This window comes from Carassius auratus, chromosome 47 (assembly GCF_003368295.1).
Source record: "Carassius auratus strain Wakin chromosome 47, ASM336829v1, whole genome shotgun sequence".
In the NCBI taxonomy this organism is placed as follows: domain Eukaryota; kingdom Metazoa; phylum Chordata; class Actinopteri; order Cypriniformes; family Cyprinidae; genus Carassius; species Carassius auratus.
The window spans coordinates 326,257-338,903 of NC_039289.1; the positions used below are offsets into that span (position 1 = coordinate 326,257).

The following is a 12,647-nucleotide window of genomic DNA, read 5'->3' on the forward strand; positions in this document are numbered from 1 at the left end:
CATCCGTATTGAAACTTTATATAGACGTGTAGCTTCCCTCATTAACCTCTTCTTCCTGTGGATGTGGTGAAGTCTAGAGAGGGCTTGCAGTGCTCTTTGACAGATACACTTATTTGTGTTTCAAATGCATGGATTTTTGTCCAAAATGAAGCTCATCATTTTCTTCTTCTGCGTGCGTTTTGTTTGCTCAGGTGAGATTAACGATTAATCATTAGGGATGAATTCTCTATCAGCTAACCAAATAAATCCAAATTAAGTTTTGGGGATTTTACAACAACAAAAACAACAAAGATTTAAATACCTCCTTAAGTTTTACCTTTGAATAATTAAATTTGGCTCTTGCCATGAATAAAGCCACATAAAAGAGCATGGTATGAAAAGGAAAGATTTCTGTCAGCAAGGCCTTCAGCTACTTCCGTGTGTTGAACTCTGTGGTACTTTATTTTTTATTAATATTTTGAATCAGTGTTTATTTTTGGATTTTTCTTTTTCTTGATAATTTTTTATTTTATAATAATCAATGACAGTTTAGTTAATTGCCAGGCAGTGGTTTTAATCTTCAAGTTTTCAATTAATGTTCATATTATATGCATGAACACTGGCTAAATTTCATACAACCGCACAGTGTGGAGGACTGCTCAAAGTTACTGTACTGTGATTTAACTTACAGCATCATACTGTGGAATATATCACAGAAACTTACTTCCCAATTACTGCCAGCAAGTTACTGTAAATTTCACAGTTATCTTTTGTACAGTGTGTGAATTAAATATTTATACATTGGTCCCTATTAAAGCTACTGAAATTAGTCAATATCAGTGAGTGTTTTTTCTTTTCTTTTCTTGTTTGATTAACATTTTAGATACAAACAGAAATTTTAGTCCCAGAATAATAACGTTATTCAGTTCCCGTATCTTTTCTTACTTCAGTGTACTTTTAAATAGACCTACTGTACCTAAAAACAGTTTATTTTACTCATGTGTTTGATAAAAGACATGAGTGAAAGATAAAATAACAAAAATATCATAGTATTAATTATCATGAACTAAAATTACTCATACTGTAAAATAAAAATAAGAGTTTAGTCATATTTTCCATCTCATGCCTTCAGATATAAGTCAAAAGAGTGTGCTTTATTTTGTGACACGTGAACTTTTTCACCCTCTGAGTTTGACAGGGCAGTTGAGCTCAATAATAACAGTCTAATTTGGCTTTATTCTTTTAGCTTACTTACCAATGTTTCAAAGATCTTATTTACCTGTAGAATTGGCTATATCATAGGCTGATATTTACTCACTGTAGGCTTGTGTGGTGGCACTGGCCTGTGACTATTATTATTATTATTATTATTTTTAATTAATAGATAAAATAGCAAACTATTGTTCCATGTGGGTCATCTGTTATTCAGTTGCTTTTCCTGTTGTTTAAGGTTTTTGTCATGCTATCGCTTCAGTAGTAGTGTCTATCAAGATATTTTAGCCAGCCATTGACAAAAATATCTTGATATCACAAATTGAGCTTTCAAAAAGGTTTAAAGTAACATTTCCATGATTATGCCATATCAAAACTATTTTCCCAGGAAGAGTTTTGAGTTTAAAGCATTTCAGTGATGCCTAATTAGTGAAAAAACTACAGAAATGCTATTTCTGACTGAGTAAAGCTTTGTTTAGAGTGTCAGTCCAAATATTTTTTTTGTGCATATCTGATTGAAATCTGATTTAAATGATTGACTATCCACACTATGTATCGCTACTGTTCAGATTTGTGTGTCCATTTCCATTTGTCCATTTGTGTTTCTTGTTTTGGACTGCTTTTCGGTATGGTGGTCCCCATTAAACACTGCAACTGGATCTCTTGTTTTGTGTGTGCATTCATAAAACCTTATTTCTGCACAGACATTCAGCAATTTGAATATGAATTGATCTATCCATCTATCAGTAAGTTAAATCATGTTAAAACATGATAGCTGTGTGCTAAATGATGTTAGAAGCGATAAAATATGCTAACGGTGTGCAAATCATGCTAGAAAAATGGTAAAGCATGCTAGCGGTGTGTTAAATGATTTTAACAACATGCGAACATGTTATAAACATGCTAGTAAAGTGTTAAAACATGCAAGAAACAGGTTTGCAAACATGCTAAGACCTTGCAACTACATGGCAACTCCCTAACAACCACACATAATCCCTTAAAGACCACTTATCAATGGTCTCGTCTAACCACAGAGAACACCCTGACAGCCACCTATCAATCAACATTAACACCATAGCAACCACTTGGAATATCCTCGCAACTGCTTAGCTACAACCTAGAAACCATCCAGAGTACCCTAGCAACACCCTAGAAACCAACTAATAACACCATAGCACGTATTCAGAACCAGCAAGAACAGTTACATCTGTTTAAAAACTTAACCTTCAAACTTTGAGCTTTTAAAACAACTAATTATATACTTAATATTGCTTCAAACTTTTTCAGACTAGGCTTTCTCAAGCAAACCTTCAGTTTGTCTTGACAAACATTATCTAGTTTATGCTGAAACTGCAAAAGTGGTGATGTGAAGAAAAAAAACTGAACGACTCAATCAGTAATTTGATTTATGGCACTGTATTTGGTGTTTAACTGTGTTTGTTTTTTTGCTTGCTCAGAGAGGCACACCTTCACCATAGCTTACACTGAAATAAATGGACAGACGATTGCTGGATTCCCAGAGATTTCTGCTGTAACTACACTGGATGGACAGCAGATTGATTATTATGACAGTGTGACAAAGAAGCTGATTCCCAAACAGGACTGGATGAAGGAGTTTGCATCTGAAGACATCTGGGAAGTATACACTGAGATCAGAGAACGAGTGCAGCAGATCAACAAAATCAACATTACTGTTCTAATGCAGCAATTAAATCAGTCACATGGTGAGTTACAATACTCTATACTACAGTTTTAACTGTGAAAGAATGATCTTTTACAGTAAGAAAGAGCAGATCTTAGCACCTCCTTTTCTTCCTCAGGTGTTCATGTGTATCAGAGGATGTATGGATGTGGTTGGGATGATGAGACTAATGAGTCAGATGGGTTTGATCAGCACGGTTATGATGGAGAAGATTTTATCACACTGGACCTGAAGGAGCTCAGATACATCTCAGCTTTACCACAGGGAATATCCACAGTGATGAAGTGGAACAATGACACTGAACAACTTGAATTACTGAAACAATACTGCGATAAAGACCGCATTGACTGGATCAAATATTTCTTGACATTAGGGAAAGAGGCTTTGACTAGAAGAGGTAGCTTTTCTTCAAGAAATGTACTTTGTTTTATATAGTAGATGATTTTTGATTATAATATATTAGTCATTGGTGCGATTGTTTCTTCGACCCTTTGGTTCTCTTCGTTCACTTTTGACCAAAGAATTTATCATACATTTAAAAAAATAGTAGCTTCATGGTAAAACTGGATTTTAAATGCCTAGTCTCTATTTTAACCTGAAATACTGTATTAATTGAAAAATAATGGAATTTTCTTGTAGAAAATATATATTTTCAATGGGTAAATGGCATTAATTATTGCATAAATATTAGTTAGCACCATAAAATTCTCTCATAATATAATATATATATATATATATATATAAGGGAAAAAAAGTGTCACTTTTGATGATGAAATTACAAATGTAATTCTAAAATGAGCACCGGAGGGTTAAAACAAAATATACCTGCATTTATGTTTAAGTTGATCTTTTGCATACATTTGAAGTATTAAACTTTCATATAAATCTCTTTTTTTTTTTTTTTTTTGAAAAAGTCTCTCCTTCAGTGTCTCTGATACAGAAGAATCCCTTCTCTCCAGTAGTGTGTCATGCCACAGGTTTCTACCCATCAGCAGTGAATATCACCTGGTTAAGAAATGGAGAAGATCATGATGAGGATGTGGAGCTTGGAGAGTTTCTACCAAATGAAGATGGGACCTTCCAGAAGACATCTACCCTCAATATCTATCCAGACAAGTGGGAGAAGCACCAGTATGTTTGTGTGGTGGAGCACGAGGGGATGACCATCCAGAAGAATCTGACTGAGGACGAGATCAAGAGAAACAAAAGTAAGTTAATAATGTGGTATTGTGTTTATGGTGTACCCATAATGCACTGTGAGGGTCGTGCCAAGTAAATAGCCACATCTCGTCAGAAGATGATGCCTGCTTTTTCTATTGTTTTATTTATTTTAAGGCATAATGCACACCCTCTCAAAATGCATAATTATCTGAAAGACTGGCAAGTATTACCGAAGTTTTAATATTTTTACGTTTTATATGGATTTATATAGGATCTATATGATGAATAATTCATCAAGAATAAATGTTTTAATGCTATATTATTTTCATTATTAATATTACCATTCATTTTCCTTTATTTCAACTTCATTGAAAATGTCAGAATTCCAGCTTTGAGCACCTGGTGGTGATTTTGTGAATGAGTTTAACGTGACTGGTTTGTGTTTATCGCCGAACTGGTAACAGTCATTTTGGTTGACTACCTGTTGTTTATCATTCAAGTTTCTCCAGACAACTTGAAGATGAACCAGTATTTTTGTGTGGTGGAGCACAATGGAAAGACCGTCCAGAAGTGATCAAGAGTAATGAATGTAAGTTGCTAATAGTGAGGTGTAACGTTATTATGATTCTGTTTGAGTGAACTATCCCTTTAATGTACCACATAGTGATGTTAAAAGATTCAGGTCAGTATATACCTTATTGATCATGCATACTATATACAAGCAAACAGATGAACCCAGAAAATGAGCATAGCACATATTTCCCTTTCAGTCAGTCATGTTCTACGTTATGTCAGAAAGAGACTGACGAATGGGGTCTCGCCTGAGAGTGCAATCACCTTCGAGTGATAGCAAAACGAGCCAATGATACACAGACTACCTTGGCCTGTGGGGGTATATAAGGAGCAGCATGAGCAACTCGCACTCAAGCTTTTACTTCAGAGCCAAGCACATCACTTGCTGCTTTCACCAGAGTGTTTACAAGCGAATCAGCTGGTGATGGTGTGATGGCGCGATTCAGTGGTTCGTCTGGGCTTCCTGCATTCAGCTCCCACGTTCCCCTGAGCGCTTATGCACCACTGAAAGAGCTTTTTCTATCTCTAAAAGACCAAACTTTTGGTGGTCCAGGAGCACCACCTATGGCTTAACCTGGCAGACATGAGGGAGTCTGATTGGACTCAGCTCCGCAACTCCCCGGTCTCTCAGGCTGTCCTCTTCGGCGATGCGGTGGAGAATTTTGCTCAGCAGTTCTCTGCTGCCCCCACAAGCAGTCTTAGGCCAACAAACACATCCTGCCCTGGCAGGCCCGCTGCTGCCTCCACACTGCCGCCGAGGCGGCCACCTTAGCTTGCTCATCACTGAGGGCACCCCCCTGCGGTCTCCTCCACTCCCGCTCGGCCACAGCAGCAGCTTTCACCCCGGCCGCAGCGCAGGCTGGCCGAAGTTGGGGATGTCATCTCGTCAGGAGATGGAGATGGACCACTGCTTCCCCCGGAGGAGGGCCGTGGGAGAATCATTTGTTCTCGTTTTCTTTTTGTTCCACCCAAACCTTCACTAAAAGAGATGTTTCCTCTACCTCAGGGTCCCAAGAGGCCGCCGACGACAGTTGACAAAATGTTTCCTCGACGCTCTCGTTCCCCTCTCCCAGTTTCCATGCAGAGCTGGCTCGAGAACGCATTGCTTTCTCATGCCCTCTTTGCCACTTGGAATCAGATGAGTGCTCGCACTCTGCCCCCGCTAAGGGACACTTTGGCTCCCATGCCAGGGCTGTCTGTTCCACCTCGCTGCCCGACTGTGGGTATGCCTTTAGTTCCCTTGACCCGCTGGATCATCTTCCGGTAGCCTGTCTAGAGCTCCCCAGGCCATCTCGGCTACATGATTCAGTTCGCCCGGCGTCCCCCCAGTTTTCAGGGTAGTCATGATGGTGGGCAAGGATGCTCCTGTCATGCTCATGTCATGCACGCAGAGGTCACGACCATGCTGGCAAGGGGTGCGATAGAGCTGGTCCCGGTCCCAGCCGACATGAAGTCCAGCTTTTACAGCCCATGCTTCATAGTATCCAAGAAAACAGGTGGGTTACGACCAATCCTGGACTTGCGTGCCTAGAACAGAGCTCTTCACAGACTTCTGTTCCAGATGCTAATACCCAAGCACATTTTCGAATGCATTCATCCATTGAATTGGTTTGCAGCAATCGACCTGAAGGACGTGTACTTTCATGTCTCCATTCTTCCTCGACACAGACCATTTCTTCGGTTTGCTTTCGAGGGGCAGGCATTTCAGTACAAGGTTCTCCCTTTTGGGTTGGCCCTGTCTCCCCTGGGTCTACAGGTCAACTGGGAAAAGAGCAAACTTTCCCCTGTGCAGAGGATCTCTTTTCTCGGTATGGAAATTAGGGCTGGGTAAAAAATATTTTTTTTCGATTAATCGTTTTTTCAAATGTGGTCGATTCAAAATCGATTCTCAAAGGCCATAAATCTATTTTTTCCATATTTATTTCCGCAGACATTGAACGTAAGATTAGAATAATTAATCTAATACAAATCTTCTCCACTAGATGTCACCATCTTATGTGCCTTGTGCGATGTTACCAACGAACCTGTCATTTATTCATTTTAAATGTAGGCTATTTAAATTATTTAACATAATTGTATGCATTTGAAAATTAGAGATGGGTTCTGTTTTAATGTACTCAAGTGTACCTAAAATAAAAGTTTAATATACAGGTTTGTGGCTCTTAATTTCTTTTTATTTATTACCCAATTGTAAACGTATGTTCACTGTTCTTTTTTATACATAAAGTATTTGTTTCAAATCTATATTCATTGACTTGAATCGAAAATCGAGTGTAGAAAATCGAATTGAAATCGAATCGAGAATAAAAATCGAATCGATCTGGAACATCTGAATCGATACCCAGCCCTAACGGAAATAGAATTGGTCGCCATGTTTGTGCAGCTTACAAATCAGTGCGCTCAGTCACTGCTGAATTGCCTGAGACAATTTGAGGGCAAGAGAGCAGTTCCACTGAAAATATTTCATAGTTTCCTGGGGCATATGTCATCTGCAGCGGCAGTCATACCACTCAGGTTGCTCCATATGAGACCGCTTAAGCACTGGCTTCACGACCATGTCCCGAGATGGGCATGGTAACAGGGCATGCTCCAAGTGACCATCACTCCGGGCCTGCCTCCGAACCTTCACCCCGTGGTTGGACCTCTTGTTCCCCTAGAACCTGTGTCCAGACATGTTGTGGTGTCAACAAATGCCTTTGCCACGGGCTGGGGTTCCATGTGAAATGGGCATGCTGCGTCAGGTTCCTGGACAGGACCCAGACTTCAGTGGCATGACAATTGCCTTGAGTTGCTAGCAGTATGGCTTGCTCTGCACCGCTTCAGGGCCCTGCTGAAGGACAAGAATGTTCTGGTCCATATGGACAATGCTGCGACCGTAGTGTAGATCAATCATCAGGGCGGTCTATGCTCCCGATGCATGTCGCACCTCGCTCGCCATATCCTCTTGTGGAGAGAGAAGCATGTGAGGTCACTTCATGTCATTAACAGAATTCTCTCCACAAAATTTCCACTGCCAGTTGTTTTACAACTGACATTGTGCAAGATCAGGGAGGATAAGGAGCAGGTCCTCATGGTTGTGCCTTTTTGGCCCGGCCAGACTTGGTTCCCTGAACTTGTACTCCTCGTGACAGCCCCTGCCTGGCCAATTTCTCTGAAGGAAAGACCTTCTTTCTCAGAGACGGGACACCCTCTGGAATCCACGTCCCGATCTTTGGAACCTACATGTGTGGGTTCTGGATGGGTCACGGAAGGTTTAGGTACCTTGCCACCTCAGGTGGTAACTACCATCGCTTCAGCTAGAGCCTTGTCTACCAGACACGCCTATGCTTTGAAGTGGAACCTCTTCATCACTTGGTGTTCTTCAAACCGTGAAGACCCCTGGAGTTGCCAGATCAGGTCAGTGCTTTCCTTTCTTCAGGAAGGGTTGGAATGAAGGCTGTCTGCTTCCACCCTGAAGGTCTATGAGGCTGCCATCTCGGCTTACCATGACCCTGTTGATAGTAAGTCTCTTGGGAAGCATGATCTGATCATCAGGTAAGGTTCCTGAGAGGGGCCAGGAGGCTAAATCCACCTCGCCCTCAGCAAGTTCAGCAGTGGTTCTATCGGCACTGCAGAGGGCTCCCTTTGATCCCTTGCTCTCAGTAGAGCTAAAGTTTCTATCATTGAAAACTGTGCTCCTGATGGATTTGGCTTCAGTGAAGAGGGTCAGGGACCTGCAGGCATTTTCAGTTGATGGAGCAAGCCTGGAATTCGGGCCGGTCAACTCTCATGTTATCTTGAGACCCCGGCCTGGGTACGTGCCCAGAGTTCCCACCACTCCTTTTAGAGATCAGGTGGTAAACTTGCAAGCGCTGCCCCTGGAGGAGTCAGACCCAGCCCTGGCACTGCTCTCTCCAGTATGTGTGCTCCGCACTTACGTAGACAGAACTTAGTACCTTAGGACCTCAAACCAGCACTTAGTTTGTTACGGGGGCCAGCAGACGTTATCCCACTGGATAGTGGATGCTATTATCCTGGCTTATCAGGCTCAAGACCTGCCATGCCCCCTAGGGGTAAGAGCTCATTCAACGAGGAGTGTAGCCTCCTCCTGGGCACTGTTTTGTAAGGGACCCCATTCGTAACTCTCTGTCTGACGTAACATAGAATGTGACCAACTGAAAGGGATTGTCTAGGTTATGTATGTATCCCTCATTCCCCGAAGGAGGGAATGGAGACATTATGCCCCTTTGCCACATCGCTGTTCCACTGAATGGTCGGGTCACTGGGCTCGGCTTCTCAGCGAAGACATGAGTGCGAGTTGCATTTTGTTACCACTCGAAGATGATTGGGCTCTGTTCAGGGAACGAGGGTTACATACGTAACCTAGATTCAGGATTATTGAAATAAATTAAAATGCAAAGACTCATCTTCAACAGCCATCACTGCAGTTACAGTTCTGGGTGATGATAAACTTCTGAATGCTAATCTGAATTTACTCCAAAGTATCTATATATATAGTACATATACTGTTAATAAATTATCTCTACATTATATTTATAGAATTTATTGTTCCATCAAACTAAATGTGTAATCCAGTCATCAGTAGCTGCCTATACATGGCACATAATAATCAGATCTTATTCAGAGTCTCGTGTAACCACATCAGTTGGAATAAACTGGCCAAACCTGATTGAGATTTCATATGGATTCAAAATTTTTAAAAATACGTTTTGTTGTTGTTGTTGTTGTTTGTTTACTTTTTTGTTTGCTTGTTTTTAAACAGTGTAATTCTAAATATCATTATGACGTTACTTTGCAGAAACCAAAGTTTGAACAGAAAATCGGTCAAAATAAAAAGCTGACCTGCAGTGACAAAAATCTTTGAAGAGTTTCCTTAAATCATCTGCACTTTCCCCAGATTTCAGTATAATTGGAAATCTTCAGGATGTGGGAGAACAAATAATTCCCATCCCACTTGTGTGATCAAAACATTTATTTTTTTAATTTTTTTTTTCATTCCTAAACTCACTGATTATGTGTAGTTTGAGCGCTTTCACTGTTTGAAATGTAAAAAAATAAATAAATAAATGCCCATTCAAAATTCAGTACGTCTTGAAGTTCTCTTTGTTTTTTTGATCATATATATATATATATATATATATATATATATATATAGTTTTATTGTTGATAGTAAAATCTGTTGAATTTGCCTTTTACCCAGAAGCCATTAAACATTAAATCTGACTTGAAACTATGGTAAGAGTTTTTATGCTTGGATGCATTGTTCCTTTAATGAATACAACACACCACCATATCCATTTGATCGTTGACACTAGTATTGTTTGTAGCAATAATAATAATTATAATAATATTTTTTAATTTGCTTTAAAATTCCCCAATTACTCAACTTACCTTGTTATAAGCTAATTTATTAATCTTTTAAGTTTATAGTATATTATATAACAGGTCTCTCCTGCCATCACTTCCCTTTCTTTCATAAAACTGAACTCTGGTGTTTCAGATAATAAAGTGTAATGAAATTAAAGAGACACTGAGCTGTTTCTCTGTATGCTTGGGCTCACCTCCTCTTGTCTGAAACAGCGAGGGTCCCCATCTCTCTCCTCCCAGCAGGTTTAATCTCACTTTCAGGGGCCAGAGCACTTGCTGTGTGATTCCAGCTGCCATTAGCTCGACGAGAGGTAGGGAAGATGAGCGTCCCGGTGAGTAAACACACACATACACACTCCGCCGCTCCCCGCTGCTCGCCGCAGGCTCCATCTAAAACAACACTGGAGATCTCCACATCTTCAGTTTCTCTCATCCAGCGGCCCACGGCTCGAGGAGCTTCACAATGTCATCTCTGACCTCTGGAGAACTCCACTTACCCTCTCAACACAACAGTTGTGGGTGATTGCTAGGTGTTTTCTTCCCCTCTCTGGTCTCTAGATATATAGTAGCATAGTCCCCCCATCAATCTAACTCTATTGTAGTTTGTCAGATTTCTATTGTGCGGCAGGATAATTAGAGGTATATTCATGTGTGTGGCTCAGATGGTGAACTGAAGTCTAATAGACTAATTCATTTTGCACAAACTGAACCTGAAAATAGTCATTCTGGAACACCTCACAATGATCACAGTGTAAAATGACAACGATTCTGCTGGGACTCCCGCAAAGTGGAAATATCTAGCAAAATAAAATTACTAAAAACAGATAAACCTTTATTTATAATAGACTAAAATAAAATAAAATAGACTTTGCGGAATGGGAGGATGATGATGAAACCATGGCAGCGACGTAATTCCATTCCGAAATAGCGAGAGATCGAGTGGTGGAAAAGGCGATATCAAGAGTTTCCAAGATTAAGCAAAGTAACACGCCATGTAGGCTACTTTGCATTCCAGCTTTAGTAATTGCGGTTGCATAAGTGGGCAGAGACGGATTAATCTGAAGCCCTCATCAATGAACGACATGCTATTACTGCACGGACTACATTAGTAGTCGTAGTCTACAATGTTTTTTTTAATTCCGTTTATTTTTAATTATCTATTTATTTTGTTAAATATTTAAAATTGGTCTATTTTGTTATTGAGGAAAAATTATTTATTTTTTTCGTTTAATGTTTGAAGAAAAGAAGGCATTCTTAAGCAGTAGACTATAGGCTAATTTTCCTTTGAACATGAAATAAATCCAGGTTTATTATTATTTTTATATAATTCATATATATATAGTATAGCCTAATAGGTAGGCTTGTTCGTTCCTTTCATCCATTTAATTAAATGCAAATAAAACGAAACATTTGTTTCTATTTTAAATTTATATTCAACAGGGGAGGAATTAAAAAAATAACAGAGTAGCAGGCAGAATATGCAATGGATTAAAAAAAAAAAAAAACTTATAGGCTACTTTACCCGCGGGATTTTGCAGGCGGTAGCGGGACGAAACTTGATCATTTGCGCGCGGGAGCGGGAGAAAATAACATATATTTTTGCGGGAGCGGGACGGAAAAATCCATCCCGCGCGGTCTCTACACTCAAGCGCCAGCATGCTTAGCCTTTTCCTGCCCAATCGAGGACCGCAGCTCTCCTTTGATTATTCCCAACTTTGAGAAGCTCCGCTCACCAGAGTCATTGGACACCATCATGCACAGATAAATGCGCTAACCAATTTCGACATATGGAAACGTCTGAGAAAGATTTAAAGAGGACAAAAGCTCGTACAAGCTCTGTTGAGTCACAGTTAAACGGTTTAAAAAGTCATTTATTTATTTACAGTATATTATCAAAATATTTAAAAAGGTTTTCCTGCATGGTTAATAGGCTATATATATTTCATTTTTAAAGTTTTTAAGAGAAAACAATTATTTCATTCAGAAATATGCAGACACAAAATGTTTACAAACATTAGGCTATTTTTTATAATCATTTGTTATTCAAATACATCGCACATAAGGAAACTTTGATTTTGTGTCGAATGAGAAACCCAGTGTTGGTTTCAGTTTCGTTTTAGTCTAAATTAATTAGTTTTGGTTTGTCGTTAATATTGCTATAGCCTCTTATATTTGTAATTCTTGTTCTTTTATAAATACTGTTAATTGATTTCTTGTTGTTGTTGTTGTTGTTGTTGTTGTGGAGTGAGGGGAACTAAAATAGCCTAGCGGAGCTTCACTAATTTCCCAGAAGCTGAACAGTTTTCATTTTCTATTAACCTCAATTTGAGGTCCTCAAAATAATTATTAAATGAAATTTGGAGTCTGACTGTCGGACGCATAGCTATACAGCGTTACTTATTATACATTTACCATTATTCTATATTCTTTATATTAAATAACATTTTATAGCAGATATGTCGGGAACATGGAAACATTTGGATTTGTGCCGATTGAGAGGGGTAGGCGTCAGCTTCAGCTTAAATTAATTTGTTTTTGGTTTGAGGTTTTTATAGCCTAAACTTTAGAGGATTTGATTTGAAGAGAAACTAATAACTGTTTTTATAATGTTTTAAAACATTTTGCTTTAGACTACAGGTATTTTAGCCTTCAT

The 12,647-nt window shown here is 39.3% G+C and overlaps 1 protein-coding gene across 1 annotated transcript in view; it reads left to right on the top strand.

The window, feature by feature from the left end:
- The window catches only part of LOC113064524 (major histocompatibility complex class I-related gene protein-like), a 30,677-nt gene extending 21,189 nt beyond the window's left edge, over nt 1-9,488 (top strand). Inside the window, exons 5-9 of the mRNA XM_026235386.1 lie at nt 2,649-2,915; nt 3,012-3,290; nt 3,808-4,101; nt 4,555-4,643; nt 9,426-9,488. Coding sequence (XP_026091171.1) covers nt 2,649-2,915; nt 3,012-3,290; nt 3,808-4,101; nt 4,555-4,628 — 914 coding nt within the window. The 3' untranslated portion in view covers nt 4,629-4,643; nt 9,426-9,488. The remainder of the gene's footprint in view (nt 1-2,648; nt 2,916-3,011; nt 3,291-3,807; nt 4,102-4,554; nt 4,644-9,425) is intronic.
- The last annotated feature ends 3,159 nt before the right edge of the window (nt 9,489-12,647 follow it).